This window comes from Embiotoca jacksoni, unplaced genomic scaffold (genome assembly GCF_022577435.1).
Source record: "Embiotoca jacksoni isolate LCO1_2020_lvr unplaced genomic scaffold, fEmbJac1.0.p SCAF_30, whole genome shotgun sequence".
Classification (NCBI taxonomy): domain Eukaryota; kingdom Metazoa; phylum Chordata; class Actinopteri; family Embiotocidae; genus Embiotoca; species Embiotoca jacksoni.
The window spans coordinates 4,752,482-4,770,760 of record NW_027185382.1 but is presented as its reverse complement, the minus strand read 5'-3'; the positions used below and the strand labels follow the sequence as shown (position 1 = coordinate 4,770,760).

Genomic DNA, 18,279 nt, shown 5'->3' with positions numbered 1-18,279 from the left:
AATGCTTTGCGTTGCACCTGTACATTTTCAGTGGGAAGATCTGCGGCTCCCTGCTGACAGGCCGTGGGCTGACGTGGAGGGGATTTGCCCATTTTGGCCACGTAGGGGCCTCAGCGACCCTCGCCGCCCACGGCATCTTCACCCTGAGAGTGCTGCTGACGTCTGACATGTCTGCTATCTCCAGGCGGAGGCTGAGCCTCCCTCTGCAACGACCACACACTGCAGTCAGAGAGAAACCAGCGGCCTTCACTCTGCAGTGTGTCTGTGGGTGACAAAACACTGCAGCTACGAGCTTATCTGGAGATGTGATTAATCTGTTAAGTGTATTAATTTTGGGCTGTTGAAGAAAGGTCAGGACTGCCTATCAGATCGCCTTCAAAACTCGCGGGGTGACAAAAGATGAACACCAAAGGGGGAAAAAATCCTCTGTAGGAGAGGAGGGAGAGAAGAAGAACTGGTAGAAATGATGAAACAATGCGAGCTACAAGGGTGTGAGCAAAGTTGAGGCAGGCTTTGAAGTGGAGCCACACATTTTGCATGATTATTGCTGTTAAGTTTTTGATCTCGAGCCAGCAGGCACGAAAAACAACAGCAGCTTGGGATTAGTCTCCCCCCCACTCACACGCCTACCTTGCCAGCATAAGTCCCTGACTCAATTAGAAAAAAACCTCTGCAACTTAGGGCTCCTCACGCACAAGTACCCACATCACCCTGCCCACGTCCCTGCAGCACATCACAACCAGCATCACTTTAATCGCTGAGCACAATGAATGCACAGGGATTTGTCTTGGTGACATTCATGCAGAGATGCGCTGACAACTAATGTACACACTGATAAGACAACGGGGCCGAATCCGCAGAGGAAATAAAGATTTATCTGCCTTTAATTAAATATCAGATATCATCCGCAGAGACGACTGCCTGCACAGAGCTGCCCAAAAACTGACTGGGGAATCCAAAAAATGATGCTTGGACTGTTTTACATCAATCAGAGGTGACCTAAAACTACAGGAACTGTCTCCTCTATCGTGGAGAGTTTACAGGTCTCATGATGTTTCAGAGAAGACAAATTACCACAAAAAAAAAAAGCTGGATATTAATGCAGAGACATAAAGACATGAAACACTGGGACAATCCTGCCTCCTTGAGTGATGTTCGTAGACTATTTAACTGTCAAACTTATCGCCAGACAAGTGCATCAATATATTCTGCAAAACCCGGACTACGCTCCGTGCCAACGTTTTAAAAATCTCTCCTTCTCTCTGAAAGAGCTGGTTCAGGTCAGGGAAACATATTTTGTCAGGATGGACAGACGTCAGGGTGTCCCACGACCCACAAATATCTGGTCCAACTATCGCTGAAGGCGATAGCGTGATGTCATATTTCCATTGCTTTAGATAAATAATAATGCATCTCTATATGAATTAATAAGTAGTGGACACGTTTTTTTGTGGTGGATGAACTCGTTGTTTATTCTCCTGAAACCATCTTTTTTTTCTAACACCATTAAAACTACATTTTGAATTTTTGAACAGTCGCCTTTCATCAAATCAAACTGCCTCTCTCTCTCTCACTGACACCCCATTGGTTGTTAAAGATCCCTCCTTCGGCAGGAAGTAGCTCTGCACTGTCCTTCAGTGACTTTAGTTCACTGGAGTGTCAGCTGAAAGCTTTCAGATGTAAAGTGCAGCTCTCCTGCCGTGCCGGCCCTGCAGGGCTGCGGGGGCCGGAGGAGGGCCCAGGCGGGGCCGGACCGGGCCGGCCTGCTGGGCTACCAGCCGCCCACAGAGAGGCCTGGCTGGGTAGGCGTCATCTATGGAGCGATTGATCCCAGTCTGGACAAAAAGTCCCCCTGTTGTCCTGCTTGAGCAGCAGCAGCAGAAGTGCTCAGAGTCACTGCAACAATACTTCACAATATACAACTATAGTGCATATAGTATTAAAGTATTAAAGTATTATCAGTGTAAAGTGTGTAAAGGTAAAAAATGTGGGTTCATGGGACTCACTGGCATCTGTCGTACCTCGACTTTAGTGGAAACAGAAACTAAACCACGACTTTAACTCGACTTGTTTGAACTTGGTCATTAAGAAAATGTACCAACGATGCAGCTCACATCCAGGACCACTGATTCACCCGACCTGCAGGCTGCCAGTCTGTTTCATTAGGCTGTCAAATTTCTCCCGATTTCATTTTTGTCACAATGAAGTAAAAGTTTGACAGAATCATAGATTAAGATACAAAAAGTGCTGCTTATTTATACTATTATCACAAAACTATAAATAATCAGCGTTGAAGTGTATAAAAACGACTACATTGCTTCTGCCTTTTACATATTCTTTAATTTAATGTTTTATTTAACTATTAAATTTCATGCTATTCATTTTAAGCTATCATTGTATTTCTATATGTTACTTAAATTGTTCAAAGCTGCTATAAAAATAACTCGATTGTTTTTCAACTTTTTGAAGCATGCTCATATTGGTAAAATGAAAAATTGGTAAATTATTCCACTTAGCGGCGAGCTGTCATGTCGCTATTTTTATTTTCCACAACATTATCAGGTCCTCAGACAAAAATCAGCCCTGTGATAAAGCACCTCAAGGAGCTGCATTGGAGGAGGCGGCGTGATGTTTCAGGTACCAAAGAGACTCGAAATACAATCCTACAAGTCCAGCGTGAGTCACTGATTCTTCAAAAACACAGAACCTGGTTGGCATCGTGATTGTGTCTCTCGTGGATTCTCCTCTCTTCTGCTTTGAAGTAAGATTAAAGGGCTGAATGACTTTTTGTCACCAGGCAGCGTTAAAAACCAGATTGAAGCACAGACAAATGTTTTTCATTGACCTGCACTACAGACAGCATCTGCAATTCAACTAAATTATAATCTGCCAATTTTAAGGGCAGTCTCAAAAAGTAATACCAAACTACAGTAGCTGTGGAGGTCAAAGGTCAGAGGTCACAGCACACCAGAGCAGTTTCCATGAATTACTGCCATGCGACAACTGTGGCAGAGAAGATAAAGTGTGTGCTGCAACTTTGCTGTCACGCAAATCTGTCTCCTTTGAAGTGGGCGGTGTGTGTGTGTGTGTGTGTGTGTGTGTGTGTGTGTGTGTGTGGTGGGGGGGGGGCTGCTGTGGGTTCAGTGTGGAGGTGTTTGCCTGGAGAGGGGGAAAGGTCACAACTAAGAAGCGCGCATCTTTAACACTTTATAATACGTGTCAGAGCTGTTCATCAGCCGCTGAGAAGAAGAAAAGACGCAGCTGCAGGTTTTGTGGGCCTGATGATGACTTTTACGCATCGAGGGAGTTTTGGAAACTTTTGGGCTGGAAATCTGCATGTAAACATGCAAAATGACTAGAAAGTGAGTCAAAGTGAAGATCTTTACCTACAGAGTGAATTGTTTCTCATCACTTTCCAGATGTTCATCTCTTGTCTTTATGTATACAGGGAAACAGGTATTTGTGATGCAGTGAATGTTTAAAGTCGTAAACAGTCTCCAGAAAGTGGTTTCAGCTGCTGTTGAATGACTGAGCAGATTAAACAGGGTTTTTCTTACCTTCATTTGCTTCTCCAAGAAACCAGCTGCTATAAAATAAAGTGTTTCCCAAAAACAACACAGGAAGGTCTTCTACGAAAGCTGAATTTCAGCTGTTTTTTCATCCCTGAGGTCAGCTGAGATGCTCAAAATGCATCAACAGGGACCAAGTCAGCAAGATGGATGCCATATCCACTGTTATTTCTATTTCTTGTCTCGTTTTTTCTTGAGCAACCAAGTTTAAACAAACTATTTAAAAAAAAAATCTTATGAATGTCAAAACTAATCTCACAAAATGTATTCACTCGTTCCTCTAGATTTGATTGGAACAAACATATTTACATGTGGGATGTACAGTGAAAAAAGAAACAGGTAATGGTGCACACATTGACCGCATTTGCTGAGTTTTAATTGAGCAAACTAGTCAGACATTGTCCTCAATTAACGATCAAAAATGTGAGTTATTTTGTGAGTTTGTGGTAAGAGGTAGGTCATGCAGTTGCATAATGAGGTTTCATTCTTTGGTTTCATGAAACAAAGAATGTGGCAAGCTACGTCACCTGATTCATTTCCCGTTGCTCAGTGACTGGTCAGGTACAATAAAGAATAATAAATGCTGTTTTTTGGGAAGTTGTTTTTGTAGCTGATATTATAAAAGTTTATTAATTAAAATACCTGCTAAGAATCGGGAACATGGCGTCACACCTACAGTAAAGTCTGACAGGACAAACATGGAGCTGCAGCCACTTTACAACAAACCAGAGTTATTCTTTAAATGTTTGCTAAGAAACTGACTCCACATGAGATTGCAGTTAATCTCCTCTGTTTAACAACATCGTCTATTGAAGGCCACAGAAGTTGATGCATCTGCAATAACAAGGTTTTGTCGTAATTAGTCCAGAAGTGACACTTCCCTCTGTAGCTCTTTATCGACTGCTTTCTCATCTCATGGTAATTATCATCATAATCCATCATTAACCACACTGAAGAACTGCACTGCAGCTCGCAGCCAGCCGGCTCTCATTGATTTTTAATGATTAATAATGGATGTCCATTATAAGCACTATGTCTGCTCTCTAATCCACATCATCAGGGTGTACATACAGTACACGACACGAGGAAGCCCAGACAAAAATCTATCAAACATGATTCTCAGCCTTTTTCTCAGGCTTTTCTCCGGATCAGTTGACGGTAATCAATATAAAATGGAAAAGAAAGAACACGGTCTGCTAACACTAATCTGCTAAAGGTAGAAAACCACCAGCAGCCTGCAGCTAAATGTCGGTAACCTCCCTTCTTGCTGAGACTCTTTTGCTTTTACAAAATGATATTTGGCTGGTGAAACAGTGAAAGGCTCTGGCAAAATTTGGAAGGCACCAACTATTGTGACCGGTGGATGAAAATGTTAATTTCCTCCCTTGATAATGATGCATGTCATTTCCAAATGTGATTATACTAACAGAATGGTGTGTGGCATGCTTGTAATGTGCTTAAGATATTTTAAAATACATTACCATGCCTGCACACTGGAATATAAAAGGCCCCAAAGGAACCCTTTAAGGTTCCTCAGATTAAAACCACCGGGGGACCTGGGGCGGGTCTCTGAGCAACGCCCGGATTAAAGGTTTGGAAAACAGAAAGGTAATTTGAGGTATTTAAGGAGCTTATTATCTGGTGCTGGTTATGAGACGGAGGAAACAATTATTTTAACAACAGTCTTGACATTTTCAAAAGCCCAAGAAGCATATGGTATGAGGTTATACATACAAGTCTGGTGTATTTTAACTGAAATTTAACAAAACTGAATAACATAAAGCTAAGCAGGTCACAGAGTTAGTCATCAACATGCTCGCGTGATTGCCTGGATTATCGGGAAGATTTTTGGGCAGGGCGACTGACTAATAAACATCTTCAGTTACTCAATAATGTGGCGCTGATCCAAAAACTTACCCACCGCTTGGTCCAGTGAGTGACTGCAGTCACGAGTGTGATGAACCGTGTGAATGTGGACCGTGGCTGTCAGCCAAACCCTCCCTGCAACGAAAAAAAACATCACTGAACATCAGTTATTCAAATAAGGATCATGAATTCAGAATTAGATCCAATGAAACGTGAGCAGGGGCGTGTTGTGTGGGGGAACAGGTAACACTGCAGCGTCCTCACTTTCCTGTGTAGATGGAGGCGAGGTTGTACGAACACAGCCACTGGGGTGATGCCAGACTGACCATGACAGCTGTCTGCTCATATATATCTTAGTCTGCTGCACCCGGGTCACACTGCAGCGCTCATCCTGCTCTGCACACAGATACTGTTAACATTACTGTAACTGCTGGCGGTAAATGCCACATAATGGGTTTTAAAGGGAGAGATTCGAGACAGTGTTTTACCAGCCAGGTCGGTCCACCTGAACTGAAAGGTGACCGCCTGCGCTAACATGCCAGAAAATGTACACATTTTAAATAATAACCTTCAGGCAAAAAGATGTGGTTATTGTTTGGACCATAACTCCTCAGCTACACCTGTTCCTGATGGTTGATTTTCTATGGAGCAGAAACCCAAACAGAACAGAGAGTTTCTTGTTCTTAATGGCACTCGTGATAAAAAAACAAAACAAAAAAAAAACTGTACATAACCTGCACAAAAATATATCACCACATGGGAAATACATGCAGGATTTTTTTTTTGGTGTTGTACTAAAATCAGCACGTGTTCTGAAATAGCCACAAATATTCTCAATGCCAAAAACATGCATGCAGCCACGTGATATTTAGTGTGCAGCATCCTGCCAATGACTTGACTTTCAGTGGTCTGAGGTCTGACTCAGATCTGACTCAGGTGATCCTGCAGGATGTCTAAACGGGGTCGTCTGGAGCGGCTCATCTGTAGACCACGACCTGCTCTGTTGTCTGCTCAGTTACACGTCACACTTTAGTCATTTAGTTCGGTGGTCTCCAGCGAGTCTGCAGGTTTCGGTGCCTCGTCCAACACAGAGACACAAACAAGTCAAAACAAAACACGACGGCAGTCTGAGGCATCCCTGATAATGTGTTCTCTAACTTATTACATGTTTAAGGGCTATTAAACCATTTTATTTATACAGCGCTGACTTCAAATTCAAAGCTGTAGCAGTTTGAACCATTTGTATCTTTCCTTGCACCTTTTTTGGGGGAATGAACTTTGATCAAAGCTACAGCCGGGTATCTGGAGAACGTGCTGTGGTGGAAAAGATGCTGAAAACCAGATTGCAAACTGCATTATCAGGACCAGGTTTCTGTCCCTGATCCCTGGGGAGAATCTAGGAGGACACCAGGAGCCGTCATCATCTTGACTCAACAGTTCCTCCTCAGGGCGTCTGGCTCGCCTCTCTATCACGGCCCGGGAAGGGAAAGAGGCTAAAAATAGCTCCAGGTTGTATCTGGGCAGCGGTTGACCATGAGAGACTGATTAGCATAATATTCATGCTTTTTAATGTGGATGGTAATTGGGTACAATTAGGAAAATGAGCTCTGGGTGAAGCCAGACAACGTGATTGTGCCATCCGTGAGATATTGACATGAGAATATAAAACTCTGCTAACATTCATTGTTGTGCTCAAAGGAAACAAAACCACAGGAGAAAAGAAGCAAGTTAAGAGAAAATAACAGGATGCTCTGAAGCTGAGTTGGTGGAAAATGACCCCAGCGTCCTTTCTTTTCAGGCGTGAAGGCCTGAAAATTAGGTGCTAACAGTTATTTTAAAGTATTACATATTTCTGACATTGTTTCTGAGGAAAGAAATTCAAAAGTGGTGCAATTATTTGCATTATTTATCAGGTCAAAAAAAAGAAAAGTCACAGATTCAGGCAAATCATCAACTGACTGTCCTGCCAAAGTGTCCACAAGCAAGACACTGACATGAGTAACACGTACAGCTGTCTTTGTTCCAGTAATTGGAAACGTTTGTGGGTCAGCGCTGCAGTAATTCCCTGCAATTTTCAGAGACATGTCAGAGAATAAAAGCCCGTCTCGCCTCGACCCTCCGCGTCACTTAGATTCAGATGCGTTGCATTGTTCGGCAGCTCGTGGTCATGACACCTTTGAAGAAAAACACCACTATTATACTGTTCATTATTAAGGACCACGTAAGACAACAACAACAACAACAACAACAACAGCATCAACAGCACAGGAGCTGATGAAATTTCTCCACGGATATCAGACAGGCCGAGTGTGCCAAGACGGTTTTGATTTTTTTTTTTTTACGACAGCACATCGTCTAGTTTTTGAGGAAGCCTATTACTGTCCTCCCACACACACCCATCAGTAGCAGGCGCACCACGACCTCAATAACCCTCCACACACGTATAGAGACTCGCTGAGGCCATTGAAATCCACCGACTCTCACGCAGCGCTACTGCCATCAAGTGGCTGAGTGCACAGCCGTTTTAATGACAACTTCCATTCCTGTTAGATTCAATATTATTTAATTACAGACACATAAATGAGTTAAAATTAGCTGTACATTATTTGAAATGGTTCATTCTGGATTTTGAACTTGACTTTTTGGTACTTTGAGTATATTTTGATGCATTTACTTCAGTAAAATCTTGAATGTACGAAATTAAAAGATCATTTCTACACAATGGTATTGCTACTCAACAGTTTAATTAACATTACTGATGGATTAATAGCATTTCTGAATGCTGTTAAACTACATACATTTTTGCTGCTCTTTGTTATTTGAATATGTAACAATATAAAACTAGAAAACTACTGGCGCTCTCAATCCCATCACATGAGCTTCCTCGGGAAATCCAGATGCCGAGCTCCATTTTATTACAGAACTTGCAAACAGCCTAACTGGCTGGGGAAGATCACGTGTGATTGAAAGCGCCAGAACAGCTGGAGTGGATCTTGAGGTTTTGTCAACTATTATCATCTAACTTTTTAAATTCAAAATTGAAGATGTATTCAATTTCGTTTTGAAGAATTAAAGACGACCTGAAAAAAAACCAAATCTATTACAGATAAATATTGCAATAAAGGAAACGGTAGACATTAAATTGCATCAGAACTGTATTAAAAGGCTGATACTGGACTTCAGGGTCCATCAGAGACAGAAAGCAGAGCGAAAAACTGACATCTCTTCATCTTTTTTCGGGACATCCTTTAACCACCCGTGCCCCATTACAGTAAACAGAATTTCTTCCTTAAGGCTTTCCTACGTGGACGACTCCAAAACAGTCAATACTGGGAATTGTTTGGCATTAAAATCAAAGACAGGAAGCAGCGTGTGCGTCAGCTGTTGGCAGTTTCGGTATAAAAATATTGGAATCAGGCTGCGCTGAAAGACGACGAAGTGTATTACAATAAAGGGGTCCTTGCTTGACATCCCATCATAGGAAGTTAGAACATACTGATAATTAAGAGGCACTTCTTCTTCACAGCTCCTTCAGAGTGCTCTCATACAAACTTGTTCAGTCAGCAGTGAGTTTTCAAAAATCAGACTCTTCTTTAAAAGAAGTGACGAGTCTTTTTAACGGTCCAATTGTTTGTAACTGCACCGGAAACGTGCAAAATTGATCCTGATATGTAAAATAATGTTATTGTAAAGTATTACAACAGTTCCCAACAGTCAGACCACAGACTCCCCCGACAACAAAACCATACAAAATCATTTTCTACTGTGCATCAAAGGTTATCTGTTAACGCTCAGTATTTTGCTCTATACAGCAATTTTCAATGTTAATCCAGAGGTTGGGAACCGTTGTATTACAGCGCATGAAAAATGTCTAAAACATGACAATTTGCATGCAAGCATGAATAAAACAGAGTTCAATGTGCTAGTTTTTTTTGTTAAAGTTGTGTTATCACTTCTTTTAAATGCTGTGTCTGTTATCGAGGAATCAAACTGCTGAGTTAAAACAACGTTCTGTCACATTTCCTCACTTTTCTTCCCTTTTAGGTAAATTAAGTTAAATAACTTATCAAGAGGCACATTTATATTTGAAGGAATTTCCTTCACACTCAACCGGCAGTTAATGTAGTGCACAGAGATCCGAGGTGCGTTGGATTTGCTCACTTCTGGGAGGAGCAAACACAACCAAAGTCACCTCCGGTTTAATTCAGTTTCCCTGCTGCAAAAATCATTCATTAAAGTAAGTTTTGTCTGAGTTCAAACCATAAAAACAACTCTGTGGAGTTACACTTGTTTCCAGAGTCAAAAGATATTTTTTGGACATTATTGACTGATTTTGAGACAACATACAGACGAATTTAAACAATAATCTAAATAAATAATGTGTATAAACAGCAGATTTTAACACTCAAATTGAGACTTACTTTTTCACATAGATCATTTTGCAGAAATAAAAAACACTCAGTGTGTGTAAATATGGAGTCAGTGTGTGTTTTATGTTGTGAAGACTGGGTTTTCTTGCGGCCCTCCTCGGTCTGAGGTGAGGTGCGTTTGGTCTTTGCTGGAGTCTGTGGGTGCTGGGTGGGTGGTGTCTAGCTGTGTGGGTTGGTCTGTGCCGTCATCACCCGGAGTTTTATGTAACGTCGTCACCGCCTCGTACTCGGCTGACGCCCGCTCATTAGGTACCTAGCAACAAGAGGAACAAACAGTGGTGGTTGATAGGCCGACAGTTGTGCAGTTGCATCAGATGTTAAGAAGCAGGGACCATAATGGAGGAACATTCAGAGCGGGCTTTTATTGAATTAAGTCTAACAAAGCAACAAAGAGCTAGCTGGAAAAACCTGCTGGAGCTGCTGCTAGCCGACAAATACATCTACACAATGATGTTAATGATAACATGTTAGTCTGTCTGTCTGTCTGTCTGTCTGTCTGTCTGTCTTTTTAACTCCCTCCCTGTCTACCGACCTACCTCTCCCGCTCTCTATCCATAACTTGTGCTGTGATGTTTCACAAGAACACAAGTAGAGAAAAGCGCAAATTAAGAAAAATTCTTTGGAGCGAAACAGACTTGAGTAACTTCATCTGCCGGAGTGAAATATCCCATAATGAGCAGCCGATCTCGCCGCCAGCCTGCAAACACTGTCCAAATACTAAATCAATCAAAGTGATAGTCGGTCCAGAAGTGGTGACATCACCAGGGAGGAACTCATACATGCACTTCACATGACATCAGGGGTCAGGTGTGGGAGGTTCAGAAACACACACACACACAGACATGCATGCACACGCACACACACACACACACAAACGGATGAGTCACGACATGCATCAATACACAAGGAAGAAACTCTGGACCACCCACATGACAAACAAACACACACGGTAGTTTTCCATCAACCTTTGGACTCCACAGCATCTCACCTTTCTTCAGTGTGTGCGTGGGCAGCCAGTTAGAGAAGGAAGTGACAGATTAGTGAGACTTAAACCAGGAAGAAGAAACATTTTCACAGTCGTTAAACCATCGCAGGGACACAACACATGGAAACACCGTGTTATTATCACATGACTACATCAGCATGTGTGAATTTCCAATGAGTGCAAACATGAATCAGCTTAAAACCTGAAACATCGTGTCACATGTTTTTAATGAGTTGTTATGAGTGAGTCAGATCAAGTTTAAATTGGTGAACTGCAACTTCAAACTCTTCCTGTTAACCTCTGGTCATCTCTTGTTCCCTATTTATTTTCTAACTACAATCACATCTGTAAAAAATTGTTCATTATCATCATTTGTTGTTATTAACAGACCTCTAAACAAATTATAATCTTTTTTTGCAATAACAATATGAAGTATTAGAGTGTACAGTTACTGTTTATTATCCCCACCTTGAGTCAAACATCTACAAAGGACCACCAGGAACTATTATTGCATCTATGTTTAATAAGCTTCCAGTGTGGATTTAATTATTTATGTTTTGTTTTTTTAATTCGATTTTAATATGTTTGTTTTATTTTTATTGTGTGTCAAATGTTTGGCCTCTAGTTTTTTGAACGATATACTGAACACGCGTTGAACTGCGCTCGTGTTCACCTGCAGCGGTCGAGTCTCTGGCGGCGAGCCGCTGCTCTTCGCCACGCTCATCATCTCTCTGATCTGGACCACGGCGAAGGCGATGGTGACCCACGGGGCGCCGGAGAGCACCCAGGCCGGCCGGGTCACGTCCTCCTGATCCTCCTGGTGTTTGGTCTTCTTGACGGGCAGAGTGGCGGCCTGGCGAGCCTGAGTCGGGCTGCCGACGCCGTTCTGGCTCTGCACCAGGTCGATGGTGGCGATGGGAACCGGGCTGGAGGGGACGGGGATGTTCTCCGCCAGCATTTTGTCCTCTGAGAGATCACAGGACAGAATTCAGGTTTAGAAAGAGGACTCTAAAGAGTGTTTTTACATTTACCATGTCACAGCAGGACATCAGTGTGACTGAATCTATTTTCTAATCTTGCCGTTAGCAATAAAAGAGGAAACAAAATGAACACTCATCCAGACAGACATGCAAAAATAAACACATTAATCATCATTATTTGTACTTTATATTTTATTTGGTAATAGGCTTTGTTTTATATTAAAACCTCCTAATGGTATCTTTAATAATATTTCTGGTTAATTAAACTGAATGTTTTTGGATGCAATTCACATTTTGTTATTAACTCATTTTAAGCTCAATGAATATTCTAAAAATAAACAAACACAAAAAAGGAAATGAGTCATGTCTTGTGCTTCTTTTTTCCCAAAATGAATTTTATGTTTGGATGCAGGAAGTAAAAACTGTTCCCACCTTTCCCTTCAAGCCCTCCACTCAGACACTGGATGAAGGAGAAGATGAGGAGGATGACGAGGGAGGCCATGCCGATTCCTCTGAATGTCGCTGCAGCACCTGTAAAGTATTAAAACGTTGTCATGGCTTCTTCTTCGGGCGTCCGAACAGCATTTTGACATTAGCCAGTGCACTTCATTAAGATTTCTGCTCTGTTGTGTCGTACCGAAATAATTGACGAACACTCCTCCCACCATTGCCCCGCAGCCGCGGCCCAACCCGAGGTGCAGGCCCTGCAGGATGCCCTGCGCTGACGTCCTCAGAGCCGGTGGCACCGCGGCGCTCAGGAAGGAGATGCAAGCTGCCCAAACTGAGGCGTGCGTCACACCTGGAGGACACACAGGAAGTAGAACTGCATCTGTAAACTCTCATGAATATTTTTCAATTCTTATATCTTTCATTTGATCAGATTATTGCAGTGACTAACATCAATAAGCAAAATCGAAAAGAAACTGACAGATGTATATTTTACACTTTCATATTCACCGCAGCTCAACTTCCTGTCTGACGTTTCACACGACCACACTCACTTTTAGACCTCTCGCTCAGCTTCACAGTCATCGCAGGCAGTGAACGTGAAGCTGAAGCTCTGAACTAGTTTCCATGTGTTTGTTCTGCGAGGCGTTGGCGTTTTCTCAGGGCGGATGTCTCAAACAAACTACCCCACATATACACAAACACTACTTTTCTTTAAATTCATATTTCACGTTTGTTTCCTTTGTTTTACATTTCAATCTACTTCAGTTTGATTTTACTTCCCACTATTGTGTATTTAAATGCTGCAAGTGACGTCCTGTTTTGGTTAGATACTTTAAGGTCCAGACAAATCACACAAATCTGTGTTCATGATATCGATCATGTGGGATTGACTGCATTCTCCTGCAAATATTCACAACATTCAAAGTTCAGAATCTGATCATTTCAGCATCCGGGGGTTGGATTTATTCCACTCGCACACAAAGGTAGTTTATGCATCATACAAACCAGATAAGACTTCCCATAACTTCCAATAATCTCTTAGAGAGTAACTTAAATAGATTTAAATTGTTTCTTCTTTTGTGATTTTCAAAGTAAGTTTCTCCTTGTTTGTCTGGAGTTTTCCCGCCTCGGTAAAACACAGAGGTTTCTCATCTGTGAATGCAAAGCAAGCAAACGATGTGTCATCAGAGTGAACGCCTCATTTGGAGAATGTAGACAGGAAGTATAATGCTGGCTACTGTTTGCAGTGCATCATGGATGTTCAGACAGTTTTCACTAACTCACTGTGACACTGAAGAAACTTTAAAACGTGAGATCATGAAGAAAGTTCTGCACTCACGAGGAGTTTCTTTGTTATATGTTTTCTCAGCTGATTAATTAAGATGTTACACGGCCCTCTTTTCTCTTGTGGCTAACATGCATCCTGATGTTTATTAAGTCAGAGTTCATGGTGTTAATTTACAGCCTCCTCCTGTTTGAGCTTCAGCTCTGGCCGCCTCCCACGAACCAGCAGATCCTGCTTCGCTGCTGTGAGTGAACCGGGCAGCAGGAGGAAAAAGGCCGCCTGATAAGCGTCCTGTTTGACAAACACTGTCAGTTCCTGTAATGTCTCCGGGGTCCTAGAGTCCCACACCTCCCTGACAGACAAAGAAGTGGTTACCTTGAAGGACCTCCATGGGCAGGACGATCCAGGCGTTCTGCAGGTAGGAGATGTACAGGTAACGAGCCGTGTTGCAGGCCAGGCCGATGTACAGCACTCTGTGGAGAGGGACAGGACGGACGTGGTGTTTTACATTTCAGTCGTTTTTCTTTACTCCCGGTCCTGACTATATGAATAATGCCCAGAGACGCTCTCTAAATGCTGCCACGCTGGCTTTCAAATATGTGTTAATTTGAGGCAAATAAATATCAGTCAGCAGAGCAGGTGTATTTAGGAAGCAATTTTGTTGACATCCTGTTAAAAAAACAAAACATTTCCCTTTAACTTCACCTCCAGTTGACTCTTAGTTTCAACACCGTGTGCTTTATACGCAGGACGGACGCAGGTTCAGAGCCGCAGCCTGAAATCTAACACCTCGCTCTCGAATGTCCCCGCTGCCTGCGAGGTCCGGCCTCGAATTCAGTCCGACAGATACCCCGAGCGTCAATGACGCCATTGTCTCACTCGTCACTGCTCTGACACCGAACACAGCAAGTCACTGAGGCTGCTGCACAGCGAACTGGCTCCACTGTTGACACAATCTCCTGACGGGATGAATGCAAACTGTAAGGAGTTTATCGTCGGGCTGCACTCTCTAAGGCTCCAATAAGGCTGCAAGAAAAGAGGAAATCTCGATTTAAATTGGAGAGTCGAGGTGTTTCCTCGGATCTAAATGGCTTAAAACAGGAAACGTTTTCTTCCCCCGTCTATAATAGAAGGAGAAAAGGAACATCTTCACTTTTTAACAGATTTCTAATAAATTTGTCAGAAAGTTTCAAGGATTTTAATAGTTGCTCATTAACTATCGCATTTACAAACAATGAACAAAACAAACATCTCCCATATGTAGCCCGTGATTCTCTTATATTTTGATGCAGATACGGCTGAAGACATAAAACTGGAAATCATTGTGCTGCGGTGTTGAGTGTTTGCTGTCAGTGTCTCACCTGACATGTCCCACCAGCTCGATGAACTTGTGGCTGGTGAAATAAGCAGCGAGCTCCGAGATGTGGCTCAGCACGGAGCAGACCCCGAACAGCGTGGTCGTCCCCTCCAGGTCCTCCAGGTGCCAGTACAGGAAGGTGAAGACGAAGCCGTAGCCGAAGCCCATGAACCAGGCGACGAAGAGGACGGAGCTGTAGCGCACGCTGCACAGCAGCTTCAGGAGGTCGCTGTAGTGGAACTCCCGGGCGGCGTCGGGGCTCACGGGCGACCGGTCTGAAGAGCTGGACTCGGGTAACGTCCGAGGGCCCGCTGGCTCCTCCACCACCTCAGGGATCTCCTGCTGGTAGTCGAAGGCTTTTTCAAAGTAAAACTGAGTGGCCACGACGAGCGCCACGCCCATCAGCACTCCAAAGACGATGAAGGCGATCGAGTAGTTGTGCAGGTGAAAGTCGGGCCGGACGCAGCTGACGACGTCGCTCTGGACGGGGATGCGCGTGTGGTCGATCCAAATGCCCACCAGCAGCATGGCCAGACCCCAACCCAGAGAGCCCCACATCCTCTGCAGGCCGTAGCGGTCGCGGGCTTTACCGAGGTACTGAAGGGTGACGGTGTCCACGATGGTGACGGCGGGGGCGCTGAAAAACTCGCCCACGATGATGACGAGCAGGATGAGCAGGAAGATCTTCTCCACCTGGTCCTGGTTGTAGATGATCTGGAACTCCTTCTGGGGGGTTGGAGCAGGAGAGGTGGTGCTCGTGGTGGAGGTCTGTACGGTGGTGTTTTGCGAGAGCTGGGTGGTGTTGGCTAACGTGAAGGGAACCGATGTTGTGTTGGCGTCTGCGCTTCGTTCCCGCCTGTGGAGCACGGTGAAGGAGGAGCGCGGGACTTCAGGAAGCCCGAGGAGGTCCGGGACGCTCCGGCGACTTCTGGTGTGGTTCGTGAAGTTGCCCGAAAATGTGTCATTACCGGGAGGAAGAGTCGTGATCACGGGCGGCACCGTTGTTGTGAGAGAAGCACCCTTTTCTTCACATTTCATATCAGCTGGTTTGACAAAGCCGATGCCGCAATTAAACACCAACCAGCACAGAACAGAAAACAGCAGGAGGACCTTCCCTTTCTTGAAGCGGTCGGCCACTACGCCCCAGAAGGGGGCGCTGCAGAACTCAATGAAGTAGCGGATGCCGACCAGCAGCCCGCTGCGGCTGGCCGACATGCCGAGCTGCTTGTAGTACAGGGCCAGCAGAGGGTGCAGCGAGCCGTAGGCGGCGTAGAAGAAGAAGTAGAAGACTTTGGAGATGAGGAGTTGGCTGTTGATGCGGAGGCACAGCCTCTCGCAGCAGTCGACGGAGTCGGGCCGCGAGGTCGGCGGCTGCTCAGGCGGCGCGTCGTCCGAGGCGGGTACCGGCGGCGCGGAGACGCCCGCCCGCTGCGCCGTCGAGTCGAACGGCTCGGCCAGCACGTACTTCCTCTTCTGCTCCTCCTCATCGTCTGTCAGGATGGCAACCTTGTCGTCAGCTGCCATATCTAGAAGATAAGGATACGAGGGTGAGGCACGAGGGGCGTTCGATAACCAAATGATGCTGAATTTATCCCGTAACAGTCTGCTCGGTTATCCAACACCATGTTTGGTTTCCTGTCAAAATACACAGTGAATGTAAGAGTCTGAAATATCCTCAAATAAACTAAACCAGAAATTTAACAAGTAAAAAAAACCCCTGAAAGACATGAAGATATTTTTGTGGATTATCTGTCTCCTGGTAAAAGCAGCAAACCTTCAGAGGAAACAATGAAAACACAAACCGCTTGAACGTAATCCGCGAGGTGTTTCTTTCTCTGACTGCAAAAGGTTTCATCACTCAGGAGACTTTCCAACATCAATACTTCTCAGTCTGGCACAAATCAAACAGCCGATGAGAGTTTAAATACATCTGTCTCTGGAGGAACACCTGGGGAGCTTTAAACGCTGCACACAACCATTCACTTAGGGATTATAATTCTAAATGTGATGAAGGAATATTAACCAGATTAAATTATTTTAGATTATACACAAATAAATAAAACACAATTCAATAACATTATTTTGATGTTTCACAAACCTAAAACTGTTTTTTTTAAACATTATCTGGTGCCTTCTTGTTGATAAAGTCCAGAATTAACAAGTTTAATTAAATACAATACTTTGTCATGGAAACCTGGTCTGATGTGGTCTCGGTGAGAAACCGTTTATAGTTTTAATGTTAATCTACCCTAAAAATAAAGATGTTCTTTTTCAGATTTAATACGTTTTAATGTAGTATTTTGTGGGCTTTTACGACTATTGTTTTTCAATGTGCACCTGCTATGACAGGCATCATGTTGAGTTGGACACTCAGGAGGTCCAATAACCCACCAGACCCTCAAAAGGAGACTCAAATTAACAATTGAACGATAATAATCAATAAATATTGTTGACAGATGTTCTCCTCCCCGGGCCGGCGGAGGTCCTCGAACCCCAACTTGGACCCCGTCCGTCCATCAGTGATGTTTGGACATTACGAGTTTATTTTGGTCGTAAAATACATTTTTGGGGGGAATTTAACAAAATGAACCAAAACGTCGTCGCTAATTTAAAATCGGGTTTCACAAAGTGTCTGATGTCACTTCTTCCGTTTATCCGTCTGCAGCCGCAATTCAACTCTTTAAACGTCTTTTTTTAAAAAGGCCTCGACGTCAATAAAAAATGCGGAATTGAAAGGTGAGTGAAATGAAAGTCCTCACCTGCTCAGGTCACCGCTCCCATTAAACTATGACTGCGCAGTTTGTTGAATTGTTGTCTCCTCGGTCGGACATTTTTCACACAAAACGCGACTTCATTCCTGCTTTTCTTTCGTGGGTTTTGTTTAAATTTCCCGTGACGAGTTCATAGCTGTATTTTAATGTGAATTTGAGGTGGTTTTTTCCCCTCCCCGGCTCGGTTTTCTTTGTATTGAGAACAACAGCAGCTCGTCAAACCAGAGGTCCCACCTGTCCTCGCAGAGACATCAACCGTCAAGTCCGCCATGACGTCTGTTACAACTTCCGGTCTAAACTTTCAAATTAAAACCTCAATATTGTATAGAAATAGTTTCTAATTGAAGCCAGATTTCCCCCTAAAGCGATATATTAACTTATCTTCTTAAATCATATAATCAATTTATTGTTTTAAAACAAGTCTCAATTTTAAGTAAAAAAATAAAATAAAAAAAAGCAAGAGAAGATCACTTTTTACCAATTTTGATGATAAATTGTTTGATCAAATACTTTCAGAAAGACAAAATGCAAAAATTTAGCTGGTTACATGTTTTCTAAGGTGAAGATTCTCAGATTTTATCGTTTA

The 18,279-nt window shown here is 43.4% G+C and overlaps 1 protein-coding gene across 2 annotated transcripts; it reads right to left on the bottom strand.

Annotated features, from left to right (window-relative positions):
• Window positions 1-8,572: 8,572 nt before the first annotated feature.
• Window positions 8,573-17,943, bottom strand: LOC138207052 (major facilitator superfamily domain-containing protein 6-A-like). Of its 2 annotated transcripts, none has more exons than XM_069164047.1 (7): window positions 17,682-17,943; window positions 14,927-16,448; window positions 13,941-14,038; window positions 12,468-12,629; window positions 12,263-12,361; window positions 11,524-11,816; window positions 8,573-10,118 (listed from the first exon to the last, which is right to left on the bottom strand). In XM_069164047.1, exons 2-7 carry the CDS (start codon window positions 16,444-16,446, stop codon window positions 9,927-9,929), a joined length of 2,364 nt encoding a protein of 787 aa, XP_069020148.1. In that variant the 5' UTR covers window positions 16,447-16,448; window positions 17,682-17,943; the 3' UTR covers window positions 8,573-9,926. The 2 variants fall into 2 exon arrangements, 1 of the variants encoding a protein (XP_069020148.1); XR_011178996.1 differs by having other exon boundaries at window positions 10,041-10,118; window positions 10,854-11,816.
• Between the last annotated feature and the right edge of the window lie 336 nt (window positions 17,944-18,279).